We start from the raw sequence: 21,292 nt of genomic DNA on the forward strand, positions 1-21,292 counted from the left end.
TTTTTTTTTTTAAATATATTTTATTGATTTTTTACAGAGAGGAAGAGAGAGAGAGAGTTAGAAACATCGATCAGCTGCCTCCTGCACACCCCCCACTGGGGATGTGCCCGCAACCAAGGTACATGCCCTTGACCGGAATCGAACCTGGGACCCTTGAGTCCGCAGGCAGACGCTCTATCCACTGAGCCAAACCAGTTTCGGCCCAGTGAGGTTATTCTTAAATTTGTTTCTGAATTAACTTTTTGAAGTGAAGTAGCAGAAACTCAATGAATTGCTAAGAAAGAAATGATCATTTCACCAAAGTACACCTTTGCTTTTTTTAAAATATTCACTGAAGATATGCTTAGAGAGAGGAAGGGGAAGAGAGAGAAACATCAATCAGTTGCCTCTCGTCTGTGCCCTGACTGGGACTCGAACCCGTAACCTTTTGGTGTATGGGACAACACACCAACCGACTGAGCCACACCAGCGGGGCAAACGTAGGAAAATATTTAAGTACAAATATTCTCATCACCAAAATATAACTACTGTTAATATTTTGTTATAAAACTTTACTCTTTCCCGTGTCGGCATATACATGGCTGTGAAAGAAAAATCCATTCTTCCCACAAATATTTTTTGAGTTCTATAGCTACAGTAGGTAACCTGGGACATGGGAAGACCATGGCAAACACAGTCCCTGGCCTCATGGAAGGCAAACATGAGACAAGTACTTACACTAAACCATGGAGGTACTATGATGGGCACACATGGTCTTGGATCATATTAGATAGTTTATTTTTGTTTTGTTTAGGTTCAGTTTTCACTTTAGAAACCTTGAAACATACATGCAGTTTAATGAGGCGAATAGCTTTACAAGGACTGTTAGGAAAAGCACTTTCCCTCCACAGGGGTACTTACTTTGAATGCTTCCAGTGCCCTTTTGTAATTTACCTTTCCAGCTATTGACTTCTCACCGGGAAGGTGAGGATTTGACTCCATTTCATCTACTGCCAACACACTGCTCCTATATACCTCCATCTTTTCCATACAGTTATACCACGTTTTTATTTATTCAGTGTTTACTGTTTACTTTGTAGTAACTATGTAGAGAATGTTTACAGCTGTTGTGTGCTATGAATCTGTTGCTTTTCCCACACAGCTTTTTAAAAAATATATTTTTTTATTTGTTGATTACAGAGAAGAAGGGAGGGGGAGAGAGAGATAGAAACATCAGTGATGAGAGAGAATCATTGGTTGGCTGCCCCCCACTGGGGGCATGTGCCCTGACTGGGAATCGAACCATGACCTCCTGGTTCATAGGTCGACACTCAACCACTAAGCAACACTAGCCAGGCGTATACAGCTTTTTTATTTCTGTAAAGTGAATAATGATCTTATATTTTTCGTTGCTTGGTTTTCTATGTTTTTACCCCTATTTAACCTAAACTCTCCTCTGGTTGTCTAAAAGGCCTCTCGTTACATTCAACACATCGGTTATATATTCCTTAGGAAATCTCACCTCGAGCCCTCGCTGCCCGACCTGGGCTGCCACCCTCTGTTCACAGCTGCCGCCTGCGACCTGAACTGGCCTCTCCTGTCCATTCTGTGTTTCCTGGACCCGCTTGCTCCTTCCCAATCCACTCCCTCACTTTGTTAGAGCACATCTTCTGGTGGTCTCATGAGAAGACTGAATGAGAGAGAAACTTGCTGATATTTTATAGTCTAAAAATACCTTTATTCTAGTTTCAGAATTCCAGGTTGGAAATAATTTTCCTTTAGATTTGAAAGCACTATTCAATTTTCTTCTAATTTCCAATGCCTCTGGTTTTGATCATCTCCTTTTAGTTTATCTTTATCTATACCTATCAGTTTATTTTTACTTTATGACTCATCACAATCATCTTTATAATATTTTTTTTCTCTTGTACTGTTTCCTTGGGGTTATATTTCTCAAGGTAGGATTATCAAAAATTCAAAGTTTCTATTCTTTGACTTAGTGAACCTTCCTACATATGGCCAAACGGCTCCATTGTTAGGAGATGCCAAGAGAATCAGTTGCTTTATCTCTCTTTTGCTGTTAGTTTCCCTAACTGCATAACAGCGCCAAACAATGTCTCTGAGACTCTTCTAGCAAAGGGATGCTAATAAAAGTAAAAGAACATTTAGGAGTTACATGGAGAGTAACTTGCTGCTCGAATAATATGCCACCCAACAGCTAATGGGTGGATCTCGATAAAGTGGCTTCTTGTGGTCTAACAGTATGCAGTCAACCATAGGGGTGTGGCTGCAGTTCACTAGTGCGGGGGATGGTATTTTTGTATGATAAAGTAGATAAAGAATATTTCCCTTCAGGGTGAAAGAGACTATTGAGTATCATGTGCCGTGTACATATTCTGTTAACACCCTAGGAGGGAAGATAGTACCTCTGCTCCACGGATGAGGGGATTATAGTTCACAGAAGTTAATTCACATGTTCGAGGGCAGACAGTATACTGCAGAGGCAGAATGCAAGTGGAGATCTGTTTGACTCAAGGCCCATAATCTTTTCCACTCTAATTACCTGTGGTGAGAGTGGATGTTGAAGTGAAGGTTTAAGTGTATTCTGTAAGTACCCTGGTCATTGTCTTTGCAGAAACAAGTAAAAGTAGAAAATGTTGAGTCATGTCCAACTCTTTCTTTGTAACAGACAATGAACCAAGCCAAGTCTCAGAGCCCAAGAAGACTTTGTCACCAACTCGTGCAGCGGAACCAAGTCGGGCAGTAGATCCAGAACTGGGTCCCCAAGAACTTCAGGATAAGAAAATCCAGGTGCTTGAGGAGAAGGTTCTCCGGCTCACAAGGACAGTTCTTGATCTCCAGTCTTCCATTGCTGGAGTGAATGAAAACATCAAACATACCATTCAGGATGATGCCAGCAAAATGCTGGCATCGTGGCTCAGTAACCAGCACCCCCAGCCAGTGCCTGACAGTGCTGTTGGTAGAGACACTGAAACGGTCCAGCTTCCTGGTGTCCTCAACAAAAAGGAATCTGGCATGAAGGACATCAAATCCGAATTGGCTGAAGTCAAGGATGCTCTGAAGACCAAGAGTGACAAGCTGGAAGAGCTGGACGGGAAAGTGAAGGGTTATGAAGGGCAGCTTAAACAGCTCCAGGAGGCTGCCCAGGGCCCGACGGTGACCATGACGACCAATGAACTCTACCAAGCCTATGTCAATAGTAAGATTGAAGCCCTGAGAGAGGAGCTCATGGAGGGAATGGACAGAAAGCTGGCCGATCTGAAGAACTCCTGTGAGTACAAGCTGATTGGTGTTCAACAGCAGTGTGATGACTATGGGAGCAGCTATCTGGGAGTGATTGAGCTTATAGGAGAGAAGGAAACAAACCTGAAAAAAGAAATAAATGACCTTCGAGCCCGGCTACAAGATCCTTCAGCCCGGTCAAATTGCTGTGATGGTGAAAAGACTGGTGACTTTGGGCAACAGATCAAGGCATTAGACCAGAAAATTGAAAGAGTTGCTGAAGCCACCAGAATGCTAAATGGGCGACTGGACAATGAGTTTGACCGACTCCAAGTTCCAGAGCCAGATGTGGACTTTGATGCAAGATGGAACGAATTAGATGCAAGGATCAATGTGACAGAGAAGAATGCGGAAGAACATTGCTTTTACATTGAAGAAACCCTCCGGGGGGCCATTAATGGAGAGGTAGATGACTTGAAGCAACTTCTTGACCAGAAAATACAGTCTCTGGAAGAGCGTCTGGGGAGCATGCTCCTAGAGATGACCAACAACACTGATGCAGAACCCACTCCCCCAGCATCGGCCCTACCAGGTGGGTCAGGGGCTGGGCATGACCAGGTCATGGTGGAATTAAACCACTTAAAGAAGAAAGTTCAAGTTGTTGAGGATATTTGCCTGCAGGGAGAGCTTCATGAGATAGAAGATACTTTGCCAAATGGAGAAGACCACACAGTGGGTGATAGTTTGAGCCTTTTGAAGTCTCTAAATGACACGATGCATAGGAAATTTCAAGAAACCGAACGTAGCATCCAGAAACTTCAACAGGATTTTAATTTTCTTTATTCTCAACTAAACCACACAGAAGAGGATATGAATCATCTTCAGAATGACCTGAGCAAGTGTAGGGAAGGTGAAAACGCTGGAGTGGATGGGTTTCCTAAGGGGGGTGAGCGAGATAGGACGGTGGAGCCCCTCCCGTCTCCCCAGGACACCGAGGCTCCTTGCTGCAGCCAGCTGGAGGAGAGATGGCAGAGGCTGCAGAGCCAGGTGCTCGCCGAGCTAGACACTTGTAAGGAAAATACACACGGGGTCCAGAGGGAGGTCTCGGTGGTTGAGGACAGGGTGTCTCAGATGGAGAAAACTTGCAGCAAACTGGACTCCATCTCAGGAAGTCTTCAGAGGATCAAGGAAGGGCTCAACAAGCATGTCAGCGGCCTGTGGACTTGTGTCAGGCAGATGAACGGGACCCTCCGATCACATTCCAGAGACATTTCTGGCCTGAAGAATTCTGTGCAGCAGTTCTACAGCCACGTTTTCCAGATTTCCACTGACTTGCAAGATCTGATCAAATTTCAGCCGTCAGCAGGTAAGTTGACCTTTACAATATCCTTCTTGTATGTGTTTGCAACATGTATTGTGCTAGATTTTGGACAGTTTGTGGAACTAATTACATCAGTGCTACTCAAAGTGTGCTTCATAGATTGGTGCCGGTTTGTGAATCATTTGGTGCTGGGCAGCAATGACATAGATAGCAACATTCAGAACAAGTATTTAGAAGCTTTCAAAAGAATTGGACATCCCTGTAGCATTCAAGCACCTGTGTGGGCTGCATCCACGAACTGTTGTCTTCAGGTCCAGCGCACATTTCCTTTGTGTCTCCCAGAGTTGAAGGTCGACTTATTGAGTCCATGAGGACTTGTTCAGGGCCAGCTGGACAGAAGGACTCCCCACCACCACCACTTCCTGACCTGTCCTCTCCGTTTTTTTTTTTTCTCTCCTCGTCTTTGGGCCTTTATCACCTCTACCTTGTGCAGCTCCGGGTGACAAAGGCCCTTATGCGTTGAGCTGAAATTTCATGGCCTGGTGTGAGCCTATAAGATTAATGATCCGGTCCCAGCTGAGACATAAAACATGAGGAGGGGGCGGCTGGAGCATGAGAGGTAGATGTGCCCTGGCCTGACTGGGGAGAGCCAGGGCCAGGTCCTCAGGAGGCATGGGGAAGGTCCGAGGTAGTCAGAGATAAGGGGTTTGTAGATAAGGAGTTACCCATGGCAACCAGGAGCAGGAAGCTGGCCTCTGACCCAGTGTTGGGCCCACCACACTATTTATAACCCTCCCCCTCCTCCCCAGGCCCACGAAGCTCCTGTATCTCTGGAATGTTGAGTAACGGTCACAAGACTATGGGTGTTCATAGAATGATTGTCCCTTGTGGTGACAGTGCTGTCTGGACAGTGCTTTATAGGAACCTATTGAACCAGATATTTCCAGTTGATTTGCAACTCCCAGGCAGTGTGGGACGCTGTGTGGACTCTTTCACGTTTGTCTGTTGAAATAGGAGTTGGAGGTGTGGCTTCCAAAAGATTATCCTTTTTGCGATGAACTCAATGTTGTGAATGTGGAATGCATGGACTTTCGGGAATTTCAAGGAGCCCAAAATAACCAAGCAGAGCGTTATCCGCCCTTGTGTAGCCTCCAGGGCTGGGATATCTGTGACCTGAGCTCCATGGGTGCATTAGGATCACAGTGTAAGTCACACATTGACGAGTAAAATGTCAACAGAACGTTTATTGAGCTCCTACTATGTGCAAGGCTCTGTGAGGGATACAGATGAGTATCACAAGCTTCACCTGCAAGGCATTGTCGGTCATAGTGGCGAAGACACACAGGTCTGCGGAGACCTGAATGAGACCGTATGTAGAGGTCGAGTGGGTGGTGTAGGGGTTATTTTTTAGTTCATAGGATCTTGTTGAACCCGTATTGTGTGGTCGGTAATGAGCTGTGTGTGTGGAGTATGTGGATGTGACAGTGACCGTCTGAGGGGAAGCAAGCAAACAGGGTTGGTTATGGGAACGCAGTGTTCATGGGTGCACTGGGCTCGGGGAGTAGCACCCACGGCTGCTGAGGAAGTTGAGGAGGCTTCTCAGAGGAGAGAGCACCTGAGCTGAGTGTCCAAGGTGGAGAATTCAGAGGCTGGTGGGGTGAGGAGTGAGATAGAGTGATGAGAGAAACTTCTGGAAGGAAGTGTTACTGGAGCTAATAATTGAGGGATGAGTAGGGATCAGAAAAGGAGGAGGATGGAGGGCATACCTGGTGAGGAGTTGGTGTGAATGAATCACTTACCTACAACAAAGATGTGTTATTCTCCATTATTCTGCAAGAGAGGAACTCAGGCAGGGCTTGGCTTGGCGGTTCTTCTGCCCCATTTGGTGTCGGCTTGAGCCATCTACTTGGCTGCAGTCAGCTGGCATTGGCCTGTCTGGGTTGGAAGGCCCAGGAAGACTTCAGTCACGTGTCTATGCCACAGGATTCCTCCATTGGCTGTCCTCTCTCTCTCTCCATGTGGTTAACTTGGGCTCCGTCGCAGCAGGGTGGTCAGATTTGTTACACGGCAACTGGCCGTAAGGGAAGGTGGCAGCTGCTGGGCCTCTTCCAGGCTGGGCCCAGAGCTGGTATGGTGTCACTTCTGCCACATTCTGTTGGTCAAAGCAAGTTAGCTTTTGAAGGGTGATGTGGCTTGTATTGGTCAGGAGGCAGGGAATATGAATGTCAGTCCTCATATCTCCCACCAGGAGCCAAGGGTTAGGGGTGAGGATGCATAAGGCGGTGTATGCAGTGGCCAGTGACCAGATTGCCGGTCCAGGATGCAGACAGTTCCCACTCTGTCCACTGCCCTCCTCACAGATCTCATTCTTTTCTTCAGGAGCATCCCTCGTGGGGGCTGAATTATCTGGGAGGCAGCCAGTGGGGGGCGGGCAGAGGGGCTTTAGCTGATGTTCAAATAGATCCACGTCCCTTTCCTGTCTCTCCTGTTAGTGCAGGTGTTTGGTTATTTCATGGGACACCAGGTTCATGACTTTCATCTAGTCTTGGACAGGTGCCTAACTGTCAAAAGGCGAAGAATCACTGTATTTTCCTCACTGTCTCACCTTCAGCGCAGCGGGCCCCATGCACTCTCACACATTCATTCATTCAACACACATTTTCTGAGTCGTGTCCTGGTGCCGAAGTTTCAGCACTGATGGATCTTACACTGTGGTTGGGAAGACAGGCAATGCACAGCCAAGCAAATAAAGATGTGATTTCAGCTAGTAATCGGTGTGTGAGGAAAGATACAACGGAGTAAGGCAATAGAGATTGGGGGACAATATTTATTTTTTTAGTTTATTTTTTAAAATATATTTTTATTGATTTCAGAGGATAGGGGAGAGAGAGATAGAAACATCAGCGATGAGAGAGAATCATTGATCGGCTGCCTTCTGCACGCCCCACACTGGGGATCGAGCCCGCAACCTGGGCATGTGCCCTTGACCGGAATCAAACCCGGACTCTTCAGCCCACAGGCTGACTCTCTATCCACTGAACCAAACTGGCTGGGGCGGGGGACATATATTGAATGGTCAGGGAGGGTTGCACAGTGGAGACAGCTTTAGAGCAGATATATGAATGAAGTGAGGGGGCAAGCGCTGCAGAGGTTTGTGGGACAGGTGTTCCTGGGAGCAGGAACAGCATGTTCAAAGACCCTCAGGCAGGAATGAATGCCAGTTTTGAAAACTCAGAATGCACCAGTTTGATCAAGTCTGTGAGCCAGGGGGAGGGTTGTAGACAGTGAGGCCCAAGAGGGGGTGGGAAGCAGAGCATCCAGGACTTGACAGGCTGTGGTAAAGGATTTGGATTTTAAGAACAATGAGAAGCCATCAGAGGATTTTGAGCCAGGAAGCAGTTTGCAAACCCATACTTTCTCTGTAACTTTGGGCAAGTTATTTATCTGCCTAGTGCCTAACTTTCTGCATCTATTAATTGGAAACAATAATAATACCTCAGAAAGTTGTTTTGAGGATTAACACTCCTAAGTAGTGGTGTATTAACCCTCCGTCCCCTCTAATGGATGGGCAGTCAGTTCCTGGCCAGACTTTTCTCCCTGTCCCTCAGCCTCGGAGGAGTGAGCGGGCCTGGCCATACAGCGGGGGTGGGAGGGGAGCTCTGGGTGTCAGGCTCCGGGCTGCTCTGCAGAATGCACTCGACAGGCAAGGGCATCTCTCCCTCTTTCTTTCCCTTTTGTTTTCATCTTTGATAAATTGTGGGCCAGGTAGAAAGTGTAAAAAGCCTAGTAATCGCCCCTGCCTAGCATTCAGAATTCACGTTCCATACTTCTGTCAGAAGCGTGGCACTCAGGGATGGGTTAGGTTCTGAAGGACAAGGAGGCTTCTCATCCTTTGCTCTTCTGACCCACGGGGCTGGAGGGGCTGGGCCTCTGCCTGGACACACTCACTCCCGTTTCCACAGGTGGGCGTGGGCCCGGCCCGTCACACCTTCTCACCAGCACCCTCTCCCTGTCCTTTAGTGGCACCTGGTCCCCAGGCTGCCCAGTTTCAGCCTCACTGAAGTCAGTCGAGGGTGGAAGGCAGAGTCTATTTCCTGCCTGGGCCCAGGACCCTCCTGGCCAGCACCGCCAGCATCCTCAACCCCAAATTGGCTGCAGCCGGGCCGGCCTGCACGTCCAGCCTTCGCCTGTCTGAGGGAGACGCTGAGCCCGGCTGACTCCAGCGTTTGTGCTGTTCCCCTTACACTGGGAGACGAGGGGACTTCCTAGAGTTGAGAAACCTGGGTCTTCACCGAGCAGAGATGTGGGCAGACGAGTATTTCTGTGCATCAGGGAAGCTCTTTCCCTACGTCACGGTTCCAAGAAGGGACCGGCCAGCCTGAGTCGATGCCACAATATTGTTTCAACATCCTCTAGTGACCACAGCATTACTTCCCTTTCCAGTCGCCCACCTCTGTCTGCTCACGTCTCATACTACTTCACTTATATTAATCATGTTTCATTTAGGCGTGTTTCAGCTTTAAGAATCCCATCAGTATAAAGTTGCTTAATTTAAGATGTGCTGTAAGAATGAAAAAGCATGGATCCAACCATGAAGGCCGGCCGGGGAGAGTGGCCTGGTGCTGGTGTGGGACCCGGCTAGGTCTAAGCAGCGTGGTGGGCCAGGGGTTGTTATGAACATAGAAAGGCTAAGTAAACTCCATACCCTCAGACCATACTAACTCCAAACAACACACAGCCTTTGACCCTGCAGGCATCTGTTTTTGTTTGTTTGCTAATCCTCATCCAAGGATATGTGTGTTTTTTTAAAATTTTTATTGATTTTAGAGAGAGAGGAAGGGAGAAAGAGAGAAAGAAACATCGATGTGAGAGAAACATCAATCAGTTGCCTCCCATATATGCCCCGACTGGGGATCGAACCTGCAACCTTTTGGTGTACAGGATGACGCTCCAGCCCACGGAGCCATCCGGTCAGGGCAAGGGCACTGATTTGCAATGCTCTTTATTTATTTATTTATTTATTTATTTATTTATTTATTTATTTATTTTTTATTAAGGTATTATATGTGTACATATCTTACCATTGCCCCCCCCACCCCACTCCCATATATGCCCTCACCCCCCAGAGTTTTGCGTCCATTGGTTATGTTTATATGCATGCATACAAGTCCTTTGGTTGAAACTGCAATGCTCTTTAGTTGGTATAAATAGCGGCTGCCTTTCTCCACCGTCACCTCGCATGTAGAAGCGCCGTGTTCTGCGGACTGAGCTCTCCCACAGCTGCATGCAAAACCCTCTGGGCTCACTCAGGAGGTTCCTGTTCCACGGGGATGAGGGAGACCCAGGAGTTCGTAACTAAGTTTGTAATGAAAACAATAGCCCCTACCTAGCTCTGGTCCCGGAAGTAGGAGGGGCCTCCGAGGCAGCAGGAGCCGCCTGCCCGGGACCAGCTGTGCCAGGAAGGGAGCCGCGGGCAGGAGGGAGGTGAGGAGAGCGACTAAAACCATCGACGGTGACACCTGCCACCAACAGAAGGGTGGCTGATTCCGCGTTCGTCATCGATCTGTCTCTCCTTGTCTCGATGGCTGCAGCTTTATAATGAGTCTGAACATCAGGCGGCGTGGGTCCTCTCCGCCTTTCCACAAAACGTTAGAATCAGCCGGTGGGTTTCTGCCACAGGAGAAATTCCCAAGTGATGCCGACGCTCAGGTAGGCGAGACGCCTTCTCTGAGATTCAGCGAGTGAAATACTTCCCATGTCAAGGGCATGGCCACCGCTTTTAACACGCGCCGCTGAGGCTGTATTGTCAGCCGTGTGCTTTTTAGACACGTGGACCCATTTTCTCTGTGCAGCCCGATTCCCTGGGCTTCCTGGGTGGTCACGCCAGCCACTGGGCTCTGCCCCGGCGAGGAAGACTCAGCGCGGCCCTGCGGTGCCGTCGCCAGCCCGGCTGCCTTGTGCCAGCCGGCGCCAGCGTTGAGCCTGTGCTCAGCGGAGAGCCATCCCCGTGAGGACCGCTCTCCCTCCGGGCTGTGGGGAGCAGAGCAGGTTTTCCTCTGAGGTACCTGCCTGTCCACCCTGCAGGGGGCGTGCCTCTGGCCTGCTCTCTCCTCGCCCTCCTGCCCTCCTGCAGGGAGATCACTGGCTGTTTCCTCATGGGGCCCCTCTCCCCCCCCCACTCTGTGCGGTCAGCCGGGAGCCACCGTGGGGACTTCCTGGCGGTGGCAGCGTGGGCTGTTCCTAGAAACCGAGCTTCTGCTTCTCAGTGTGGTCATCGGCTCTGGGGACATCCTGCGCCCATCCAGTTAGCTGCCTCATGTCAGCATTTTGGTGGGTTTTTAAAGCCAGAACTCTTGATGGGCATCTTTAAGCACTTCCATAGTTGCAGCGTTTGGTCTGCAGGCGGACGCAGGCGGATGTGTCACCTGGACCAGACCTCTGGTGAATTGCACTTCCCGCGTGCACCGGGCTTTGCGATTAGGGGCGCACCCCCCCCCCCCCCCCCGGGTTGGCCTGTGGAGTGGAGGAGGGAATAGCTCAGGAGGTTTCAGTGGCTTTCCCGCAGCCAGGCCTCGAACACAGACGCCGACGTCTGAGGCCAGTTCCTGACCCACAGCCGCATGTTCTGCGCCAAGGCACCGCTCAAGTGCCGGGAACAGGCTAAGGAGCCTTAACCTTTGCAACTTGGATTCACACTGCAGCCAGCCTGCCTCCAGGGTTCCCGGGCGGCTGCAGGGGGAGGGACAGCCGGCATTTCTCAGTGGGCAGACGCGTGTTCTCAGCACGCCAGCCTCATGGATTTTGGGTGGTTTTTAAAGGCAGGCCTTTGTTTTAGTAAAGCTGAAACTGGCTTTTAGTAGGAACTTCTAAGGAGAGGGAGTGGCTTTTATTACCAAGTCCCTCCACGGTGAGGCTGTGTCCTGCCTGGCCTGCTCCCGAGGCCACACGTTGGCATCAGGGCGGCGCCCGGCGCAGGTTCCCGGAACAAGAGCAGCACACGTGCGGCTGACCATTGCTTACCACTCCTCACGCCGTAAACACGCGGCAGCAACACTTGGCTCTCATGAACTCGGCTCAGATGGTCACTGTCTGAATTAGAAACACATGTTCAGTTCAGCAAGCCTGACTGCCAGTTATCTTTCTGGAGTGAGCAAAAGGCTGTCTGGTCTTGGTTTCAAGCTTGTAGTGTTTGCATCAGGAGCCACGGGATGCCGGGCGGGAGTGTGGGCTGGAGGGGCAGGGGCGGGCTCTGTCCGGGTGCAGCTTTCTCGTTCTTGGCTGGGATGTGATTGGGGGGGGGGGGGTGGGCGGAGGGTTGGAGCGTTCAGCTCTCGGTGCTCGTGGAAGGACGCCCCAGGGATTAGTGGAGGATATTTGGCCTGAGCAGTATATTCATTCTTTTCCCTCTGCCTTCCCCCCAGTATGATGGGTCTGGGTGTTGATCGCTGACTCTGCACACCAGTATCACCCTAACAGGACCCCAGAGGGGCAGCTGTTGGCAAAATTAAGTTGCCACTTTAAAGGCTGGCAGGAATTTGGGTGTGGCCCATAGCACCTGCCATCCTTCCAGGCTCCTTTCATTCACCAATTTCCTGTGCCAGGCACTGGGGATGAAAGATCATTAAATGTGTCCTCCAGTGCTCGTCGCCTGGCAGGAGAGGCCAGGTAAGAAGCTGAAAGAGCCACTAGAGGCCCAGAGAGCTTCATGCTTCAGAGACAGGATTGTTCAAGCCCTACCGGGCAGATCCAGGATGGCTTCACGGAGGAGGTGGTATCTGAGCTGCAACTTCAGGGGTGGGTGTGTTCCTCTCAGTGAGGGAGCCAGAAGAGGCCATTTAGGGAGTGAGAAAAAGCAACAGGAACGAAGCTCAGATAAGAGCCGGGCACCACCGAGGTACTGAGGCCTGCAGGCGAGGGGCAGGTGGTGGGGCCTCGGGATGCCGGGCAGAGACGGTCTGATCGGACTTGATGAGCAGCGGGAGGGAAGCAGCTGAAGAGTTTTGGGCAGGGAAACGATACTAGAATGCTTTCTAAAGGGCATTGTGCAAAAGGTGTGGAAGAAGGAGCCAAAGTATTTCAGAATTAGAGTCAGCTGGACTTAGCAACAGATGAGAGGGGGGGGGGGGGGAGGGAGAGAAAGAAGAGGGAGGAGGAAAGTATGACTCTGAGCTCTGGGTGCCTGGATGAGAGACCAGGAAAATGAGGGTGGATTTCAGAGAGAGACACAGTTGGTTAGAAGGGCTTGGTGGGGAGAAACAAAAAAGGACCAGTTTTAGGGCCTGGACTTTGCTATTTTAAGGCATTTTGATGACTAATTCGTTGAGGTTGTAGAACTAAGGGAAGTATTTTTTATTTATACATTTTAGGTGGAGACACCTACACTTGGGGAGGAAGGAAAGGGGCGCACTGAGAGGAGTGATGTTGGATGGCACAGCTCAGGCAGAGGTGTGCCCTGGGAGGAAGGACAGCGAGCGGGTGGAGAGAAGACAAAGACATAGACTGAGGAGGGCGGAAGGGATGGGGAGAAAGAGGGCCCAGGGTGGAGAACCTTGTTCTGCCAGGGCCATCTGGATGTTTATAACATCATTCGAGAGCCATGCAAAATTATCAGCTTAAAAATTAGCCTGCTAAATTTGGTCACACACTTAATGAACTCACTCCTAATGCCTCGGCAGGGCCAGACCAAGTGATTTCTCAGGCCTTATGTGGCCTGAGGGCCAGATACCCTCCACCCCTGAAATAGGCCCTTGGCGTCGGCTACAATTATATTTTATAAAAACAGGAAAAATCGTGCCGAGAAGCTGATGATGAAAATCTGCGCCGGTGCCCCCGAGTCTCCCCGTCACCCTCTCTCTGGGCAACGACGTGCAACTCCTCCGGCTGCCTCCATATTTCTAAAGTGACTGATGAGCTTCATCTGTCTTCCTATACAGATATTATAGGTAGCATTTAGACATATGATTTATCAGCTACAGACGGCCTGTGCATTAGGCTCTCCCACGTCTCTCCCTGCTTCCCCGGCTCCCACTCCCAACAGAGTTACAGCACAAAAATCAAGCCAGTACTTATGCCATTATGGGCTAAACAGCTCAGTAATCGCTAAAGAGGATCATGTTGCTTTTCGCTGAATTAGTAATAGTGTTGCGTTATCATTTGCTAGATTTTGTGTGTTTACTTTGGAGTCTTCTCACTTTCCAACACTCCCTATGCCATAGTTACTTCAGTGAATTTTAAAGTCAAACTAGATGTTCAAAATGCAGTCACTGGCTCTGCCAGGACCTAGTTTTATGGCGTTGGAGCCTGGGCATTAGCAGCACCCTGGGGGCTGAGGAGGGGGTGTCTGGCCAGGCCTGGCTATTTTTAGGTGCCCTGTGGGCCTCTACAGGAAGCCTCGTTCCAGGAACGCATTCACGGAGGACAGGGCGGCAGCTTCCTGGCCGCGTCACTGTGCCATCCCGAGGGCAGGACGCGTGCATCAGGAGGTTCCTCCGGTGGAAACCCCCTGCGGGGGATCGCAGGGCTGTGCTGAGGGCAAGGCCTGCGCTGGCTGCAGAGGGGGACCGGCTCCCGGACACCTGCTTGGGGCTGCCTTGGCATCTGTACCGAGGCCCTCAGCTTGCGAAATCGTCCACAGTGACCCCAAGACTGGCTTGTCTGCATGTAAGGTCAGCTGGTTCCTTTCAGTAACTTGTGGCACCCCCATGGGGTCAGTCCACGGTGAAATCAGGACGTTTCGGGTGCTGGAGCCAAGAGAGGGTCTGTTGGGAGAGCACAGCCATCATGGAGGGAGGCTGAAACTCCACCCCCCTGGGCAGGGGCCTCCCATGGCCCCCAGGCCCCCCCGAGGGCAGCTTGACACACAGCCCCTTCTGTGCCCAGCTGTGGTGGCCGCTCTTGTGCCCCTGGCGCAGGGCCGACCTCGCTGACGCTGCATTAGGGCAGCCACCCCAGCACAGAGGGCTGTGGCCGAGCAGTCAGGCCTGAGGTTTTCAGCTGTTTCTTTCCCCTTTCCACATGCTCAGAGGAGCCCTCGGAAGCACCCCCGCCTCCTCCCCGAGGGAAGGCCCCGCCGGCCTCCGAGAAGCCCCCGCAGCGGGCAGAGGTCCCCACGGAGCCGTCTCTTCCGGAGCTGACGCCCCCGCCGCTGCCGAGGCCCAGTGCGCCCCCACCTCCCGAGGACCCTGGACAGCAGCTGCACACAGGCCAACAGCCTGTTCCGCCCAAGAGACCCCAACAGCCGCTGCCCTGGCCGGCGTGGCCCGGCTGGACAGGCCTGCCCTTCTTGCCTGGCTCCACCGGGGTCATGATGGAGACTGGAGAGGCTGGGCCTCCGGGGAAGATGGGCGTGTCGGGGAGAGGCCTGGATGGCCAGACGGGGCAGGCGCCCATCCCCAGCACAGAAGGCTTCGCGGGAGCACCAGGTAAGGCTCACAGGGGCCAGCACACGTGAGCTGCAGAGGGTGGACTGCATGGAGGGGCAGTCTGAGCCTCTGGGGCCTGCTGCAGGGGCTCGTGGGTTCAGGGTTCAGGGTCTAAGGTCTAAAGGGAGCTCTCCCAAGGTGCTGGGGTCCTGAGGGACCAGTTCATGCTAATCCAACCCCCAGAGCCCGGGGCACCCCAGGACAGTGCAATACATTACACTTAGGATTGTCCCCTGGGCTGGAATCCCAGCAGGACGTGAACCTGGGAAACCAAGTGTGTACCGGGAGCTTAGGTAGCAGTACACAGCCTGCCTCAGAGCGGGGGAGCCCTGGGCCGGCTCCTGACCTGAGGGTCAGCTCCCTCACCTGCCATGAGGGTGGTGATAGGACCTCAGGGAGTTTCTGTGAGGACAGGGAAGAAAGTCTACTTCAGTGCTTGTGTGTGTGTACTAAGTACTCCGTGCGAGTGTGTCAGCACCATTGGGGGCAGGTGGGGTGGGGTGGGGCCCCCTGCTAACTGGTGAAGGCAGAGAGCACATTTGTGGGACCCCCCCACGTGCCAGAGACTGAACCAGGTAGTCCATTCCTTACAGCTCTCCTGGCAGCACCGTGGTTATTAGTCCAGTTTACAGATGAGGAAGCTGAGGGACCGGGCTATGACTTGTAAACAAATGTTTTCTGAGCAGTTTTTCTGTTAGTTTCACGTGTCAGGGATGCTTATGCACTGTGGAGCTAGTGTTGTCTGTCCATCCATGCAGTCCTTCCTTCTTTCCCATCCATCCATTGACAAACTGCATCCAGCCCCGCTGAGGGGCAGCTGTGAACAGACAATGCTCCGGGGGGGGGGGGGGGGGGGCTAGCAGGGTCTCTGGCTCGTGTGAACGACTCAGTCGGGACTTCTCCTCCCTGGCTGAGAAGCCCCAGCGCCTCACCTTTTTCCTTAGTCCCTCGTCCAGCTCACCCTCAGGGCCTTCTTCCCTGCCCAGGGATAAGTGGGCTAGTGAGGAGGCAGGTACGGGGGGAGGGAGGGGGGTACATCTGTTTCTAGGAAGGTGGCTTGGAGTGGTGCCCTTGCTCGATGCCTAAATAGTGTGAGCAGCAGTGAGAAAGAAGGGCTCTGAAAACGAGGAGCTGGTGGGATTTTGTTTGACGTTCCATTCCCATTTTGTTTTCCAGGATACCCCAAGTCACCGCCTGCAGCCTCCCCAGGTGCGTCTGCCAGGAGACCTAGGCAGGAGGCCAGTCCTCTGGGGCAGGCTCTGCCCCGCGTGTCCTCCTCCTCCCTTCGGGCTGTGAGTGTGGGTGGAGACCAGGGCCCAGCCGTCCTGCCGCCAGCTGTGGGCAGGGCCTCGGCTAACTGCAGTGGGCTGAGCCCCTGCAAGCTTTGCTCCCCAGAGAGGGTCAGAGTCATGCCAGAGACAGGAATTCTCCCTCATGCGTGCACCCAGCTCATGGAGTTTCCTGAGAGGCCCACTGGGTCGACCTAAGCCTGGTGTGGCCCTGACCAGCTTCCTGGGGCCCAGGTGTTGTTAGTTCTTCAATAAGTAAGCAGCTCCCTAGATTATTCCCATTATCCACTCCCTCCCCCCCCTCCGTATGATGCACAACACAGCATCAGTTTGCTCTGAGAAATTCTCAGTCAGCCTCAGTTCTCTCACACACAGTGTTGCACACGTGGTCTCACACATGTATACACACAGGCCCACACATGAATACTCCCAGCCAGTGCCTGTCCCACTGCCCAGCTTTGCCCTCCTCACAGCCCATCTGACTGCCTGGCTCTCCGATGGTGTGTCCCTGGGTGCTCTACCGCTCGAAGGCAGAGTAAAGCGGTGAGGCTGCCTCCCGAGACAGGCACACAGGCCTCGTCTTCCAGGCCCCACCCCACCTGCCTGTGACGCTCCGTCCTCTCTGTTCCAGGGGTTCCGGCGCCCTTCCTGGTGTCTTTCTCTGCGGGGCTCACCCAGAAGCCTTTCCCCAGTGACGGGGGTGTTGTCCTCTTTAACAAAGTGCTGGTCAACGACGGGGACGTGTATGACCCCAGCACCGGTACGTCTGGAGGGTGCGCGGTGCGGGGCCCTGGGGTGGGGGGGCCGTACAGGCGGAGATGCCCAGCAGCTGCGGGCCCTGGAGGGGCAGCTGGCAGTGCCGCTGCTCCAGCCTGCAGGGCGGTGGGTGTGCAGTGACATTTCCCAGTCATGATGTCAGCATACCAGCCCTGGCCTGGGAGTCGTTCATGTGACTGTGGAGATAAAGGCTCTCCCAGTCACACCCTGGGGCAGGCAGCGGAGTCCGCCCCGCCCTGCCTCCTTCCGCAGCCTGTGGTTTATGATGAGCAGAGCCAGGGAGGGACGGGAGGGCGGCCCTGCGTGTAGGGTCTCCGGCTCCGAAACCACTTCAGCGGCCTGGGTCCGCTGGTGCGGTCTCCCAGCCCACGAGCACAGTGCAGCAGAGGTCGCCCGGGGTCCTGCGCTCAGGCTTCCTCCTTCCCTCTGGCCCACGGCCTGAGCCGGGCCTGTCCCCGGGGACTGGAGGCAGAGCCCTTCCCACCAGGTCAGGCGTGAGCATCTGGTCTCCAGGGTAAGGGGAGGCACGTCAGGGCAGAGCCCGAGCAGGTGCTGAGGGCCCAAGCGGCCGGGGGGTTCTTTCCTGAGGAGCTGGGAGACCTCTGAGGAGAGGCCAGTGCGTCAAGTGGCAGCAGCTGGGCGTCCACGTGGGTCCTCCCGGGGGCTGTGCCCACCATGGCTGGTGGGTTTGCAGGAGACTGTTGGGAGGTGGGATCGAGTTCCCTCTGGGCAGTTTTTAGCTGTCACACTCAGGTTTGCCCTGCTTGGCCATCAGGCCAAATCCCTCCTGTTCTTCGGACAGTGGTTAAGTGTTAGTGAGCATAAGTCACGTGCAGAGGCTGGGAAAGTGGCGCTCCGGGGCCCCTGCGTGAGGCTCAGGCAGGCCGGCCCAGTGGGAGAAGCGTCCTGTGCTTTCAACCCGAGTTCAGCCTCCAGGGCCCTCAGTCCATGCTGCCCTGTTGGTGGGGCAGCTTGTCCCCTCCGACAGGTCAGGGGATCTTTCAAGCAGGGACGGTGACCCACACTTCTCCCATGACCCTGGGACCTCCAGCCCAGAACTTTTCTAGTGGAGCAGGTCCTCAGTACATTCTGGGTGACCCTGGGGGAACAAGGAGGCCAGGTGCCTAAGGGGAGACTCCTGGGGCTTTCAGTTACTATGGAAGTTGGAGAAGGGCCCTGGCCAGTGTTGCTCAGTGATTAGAGCGTTGGCCTGTGCACCAACGGGTCTCGGGTTCGGTTCCTGGTCGAGGGCACATGCCTGGGTTGCAGGTTCTATTGCCGGCCCCCAGTCAGGGTGCATGTGGGAGGCAACCAATTGATGTGTTTCTCACATCGATGTTTCTCTCCCCCCCCCCCCCCCCCAACCCCTCTTCCTTCCACTCTAAAAATCAATGGAAAAAATATCCTTGGGTGAGGATTAACAACAAGCTGGGGAAGGGAGCCGGAGGCCTATTTTTCAGGGCAGAGTGAAGACCCAGACCCCGAGATTCCTTTTCAGCCCCAGGACCCCCATTCCAAACCTAGTCTTCTCCCCAGAGACAAGGGACAGTGGCTGCTCCTGGCGGCCCTTGGTGTGGGCGCCCACTCTTCTAGCTGTGGGCCCACCTACAAACCCCCACTGCCTCTTCCTCACGCCATCCCACTTCCGAATCCTGGCTAAGTGAGAATCAGCCAGCTTCTGGCCATGAAGGGATGCCACCTGTCTACTGGCCCAGTGCAGGGCAACTGGCTCCTCCAAGGGGAGCTGGTTGCGGTTTTCCCTGCGTTAATAACAAGCTTTGTGGGTTTTTTTGGGTTCAAGCTGTGAGGCTGGTTCTAATTGGCTGTGGGGTACTCTCAGTGGTGGAGAAAGCTTCCAAGAGGCAGCCAGGACCTGGGTGGCTGTTGTTCACTGTACCTTAGGTGGTGGGGGAGCAGGCCACGGGCTGGGCCTCAGCCCTGTGCCTTCCCAGGCCCGGGCGGCGCACTGTGGCCAGTGTTAGGACTGCGCTCTCCCAGGCTCCCCCTAGGGCTGCGCTGGGTGTCGGCGAGGTGTGGGAATTAAACCCAGGGCTGGAGGTCCTGCGGTCTTTGTCCTCTTCTGGATGTGACAAGCATTCCACAGTGGGTCTTGCCAAGAGGACTGGGTCAGTGGCAAAGAGCGATGCCCGTCATTGGGTGGGTGTAGGTGGGCTACCTCTCCCACAAGCACCAACTAAAACCTGTTGCAAAGCGCTGGGGTGATGGCCCATGAACACGTGTCTGCCTTCTGCCTCCCAGGGATCTTCACAGCTCCGTACGATGGGCGCTACCTGATCACGGCCACCCTCACTCCCGAGAGGGACGCGTACGTGGAAGCGGTCTTGTCGGTCTCCAACGCCAGCGTGGCTCAGCTGCACACAGCTGGCTACAAGAGAGAATTCCTGGAATACCACCGGCCCCAAGGGGCTCTGCATACCTGTGGCGGCCCGGGAGCGTTCCACCTCATCGTGCACTTGAAGGCAGGAGATGGCGTCAACATCGTGGTGACCGGGGGCAGGCTGGCTCACACGGACTTTGACGAAATGTACTCCACATTCAGTGGGTTTTTCTTATATCCTTTCCTTTCCCACCTCTAGGGCACTGGGGAAAGGTAAGGCGAAGGAAGTTGTAAGAACTGGAAAGCTTTAATATTATTCATGTTATGTATGTAACTGGAGCACTGGTCTAGTATTCGGTCGACGTCCCACCACCTCTCTCAAGGTAACAGCCTTTTCTGGCTTTGGAGGCCACGAACACACCTTAGAGTTCCCCAGCCGGCAGCAAGGACTGACTCTGGTCATGCCCACGGGCTAGCTGAAGAGTTGGGACACGCCCCTTACCTCTAAGCCAGGTCCTCCCCAAGCTCTGGCTTTGCCCCAAGGGGCCGGAGCTGGGCCTACAAGGTGCCGCCCTGGGCGAGGCAGTGGGATCCGGTCCTGCTGATGGAGAAGGAAATGCTGCTGGATGCGGGTCCGAGGTGGAGGGCTGGCCAAAATGGATACCTGTGGCCACAGTCTTTACCCGAGTGTCTGTTTATACTGCATGCAGGAAAGAAGTTTAAACACTGAAGTGGCACGTGCCGCCACGAGACCTGGGTCTACAGTCTGCTGGCCCAGGTCTGGTTCACCACTGCTCACCCGGGCCTCTGCCCAGCTGTGAAGGAATCCAAGAGACTATTGTGAGCTCGTTGGGCTCCTTGAAAGACATGTACAATTTAAGTGCAAAGACAGGGAGTGTCAATAAAGATGTAAAACCACTAAACCACTTCCAGTTACTTAAATTCAGTGCCTTGTGGACTTAGAGTTGTTGCTAAAAAGCAAACTGTAGAAAGACGTTGACTTTTTAATGGCTATAGAAAGTAAGCTTGAATAAATTAATTTCAACCATTTAACTTCCTCCTCAGCATCCATGATGTACACTTGGCTCCTTTTTGCTTATAAAGACAGTCCAGATGTGCTGGGAGGTCAAGGCCTCCATATGAGCCCCACAGCTGAAGAGGGGCTCCTCCAGGGCGTGCTGAGAATTCATGTCTAATTAGCAGCTGTGCAAGTTAAATGAGATTGCTCCCTGCCCACATCACACAGATGGGGCTTTAAACTCGGGTTCCCAGGCAACAAGAGGCCCAACATAAAGCTGAGATCATCTGAGAAAAGCAGGCACCTTCCCCTGCAGAGCACGTTCTGTTCCCGGGAAGCCCAGCACGTTACTCCCTTCCCAGCAGCCACAGAAACCTCTAGGCGCACCAGACCCTGCTCCAGGTGGTCTCTGCTCATTAGGTTGGTCAATCAAGTGCCACTGGGGGAGGCACATCCCCTAGCACCTCAGGGAAAGCGTGGACCACAGACAAGTTTCCTTGGACTGAATCGAGCCACCAGATGCTGTTATGCTGTAACAACTGTAAAAATTCCAAGACTGCTTGCCAGTGAGATCACAGGGTGGCCACTGGCCGCTGAGAGGAGCCTTCTTTCTCACCCCACCCCAGGCAAGGGAGGAGTGGCCAGGAGCCTGAAGGTTTGCTGTTTCAGTATTTTAAAGTAAGTCTGGGTCTCTCTGTCCAGGAGGGTGGGGGAGAGTGGCATTCTCACCCCATTTCTCCAACTGGGGAACTGGCTAACGGTGGCTGCCAGAGTATCAATGGCTTCCTAGAAATGACTCATGGAAAAAACCCCAGTGCCATAAAGCATTTTCAGGAAAATCCACTTGGCACGCATGCATGCTTTTGCCCTCTCTCCCTCACACCCCTTGTAAACACCTTAACTCAG

General features: G+C 53.0%; 1 protein-coding gene across 1 annotated transcript in view; it reads left to right on the forward strand.

The window, feature by feature from the left end:
* Positions 1-20,772, forward strand: part of EMILIN2 (elastin microfibril interfacer 2) — a 43,958-nt gene extending 23,186 nt beyond the window's left edge. Inside the window, exons 4-8 of the mRNA XM_079784934.1 lie at positions 2,669-4,588; positions 14,566-14,964; positions 16,141-16,173; positions 16,885-17,013; positions 19,290-20,772. Coding sequence (XP_079641060.1) covers positions 2,669-4,588; positions 14,566-14,964; positions 16,141-16,173; positions 16,885-17,013; positions 19,290-19,627 — 2,819 coding nt within the window. The 3' untranslated portion in view covers positions 19,628-20,772. The remainder of the gene's footprint in view (positions 1-2,668; positions 4,589-14,565; positions 14,965-16,140; positions 16,174-16,884; positions 17,014-19,289) is intronic.
* Positions 20,773-21,292: the final 520 nt, after the last annotated feature.

Source organism: Cnephaeus nilssonii (genome assembly GCF_951640355.1).
Source record: "Cnephaeus nilssonii genome assembly, chromosome: 11".
NCBI lineage: Eukaryota > Metazoa > Chordata > Mammalia > Chiroptera > Vespertilionidae > Cnephaeus > Cnephaeus nilssonii.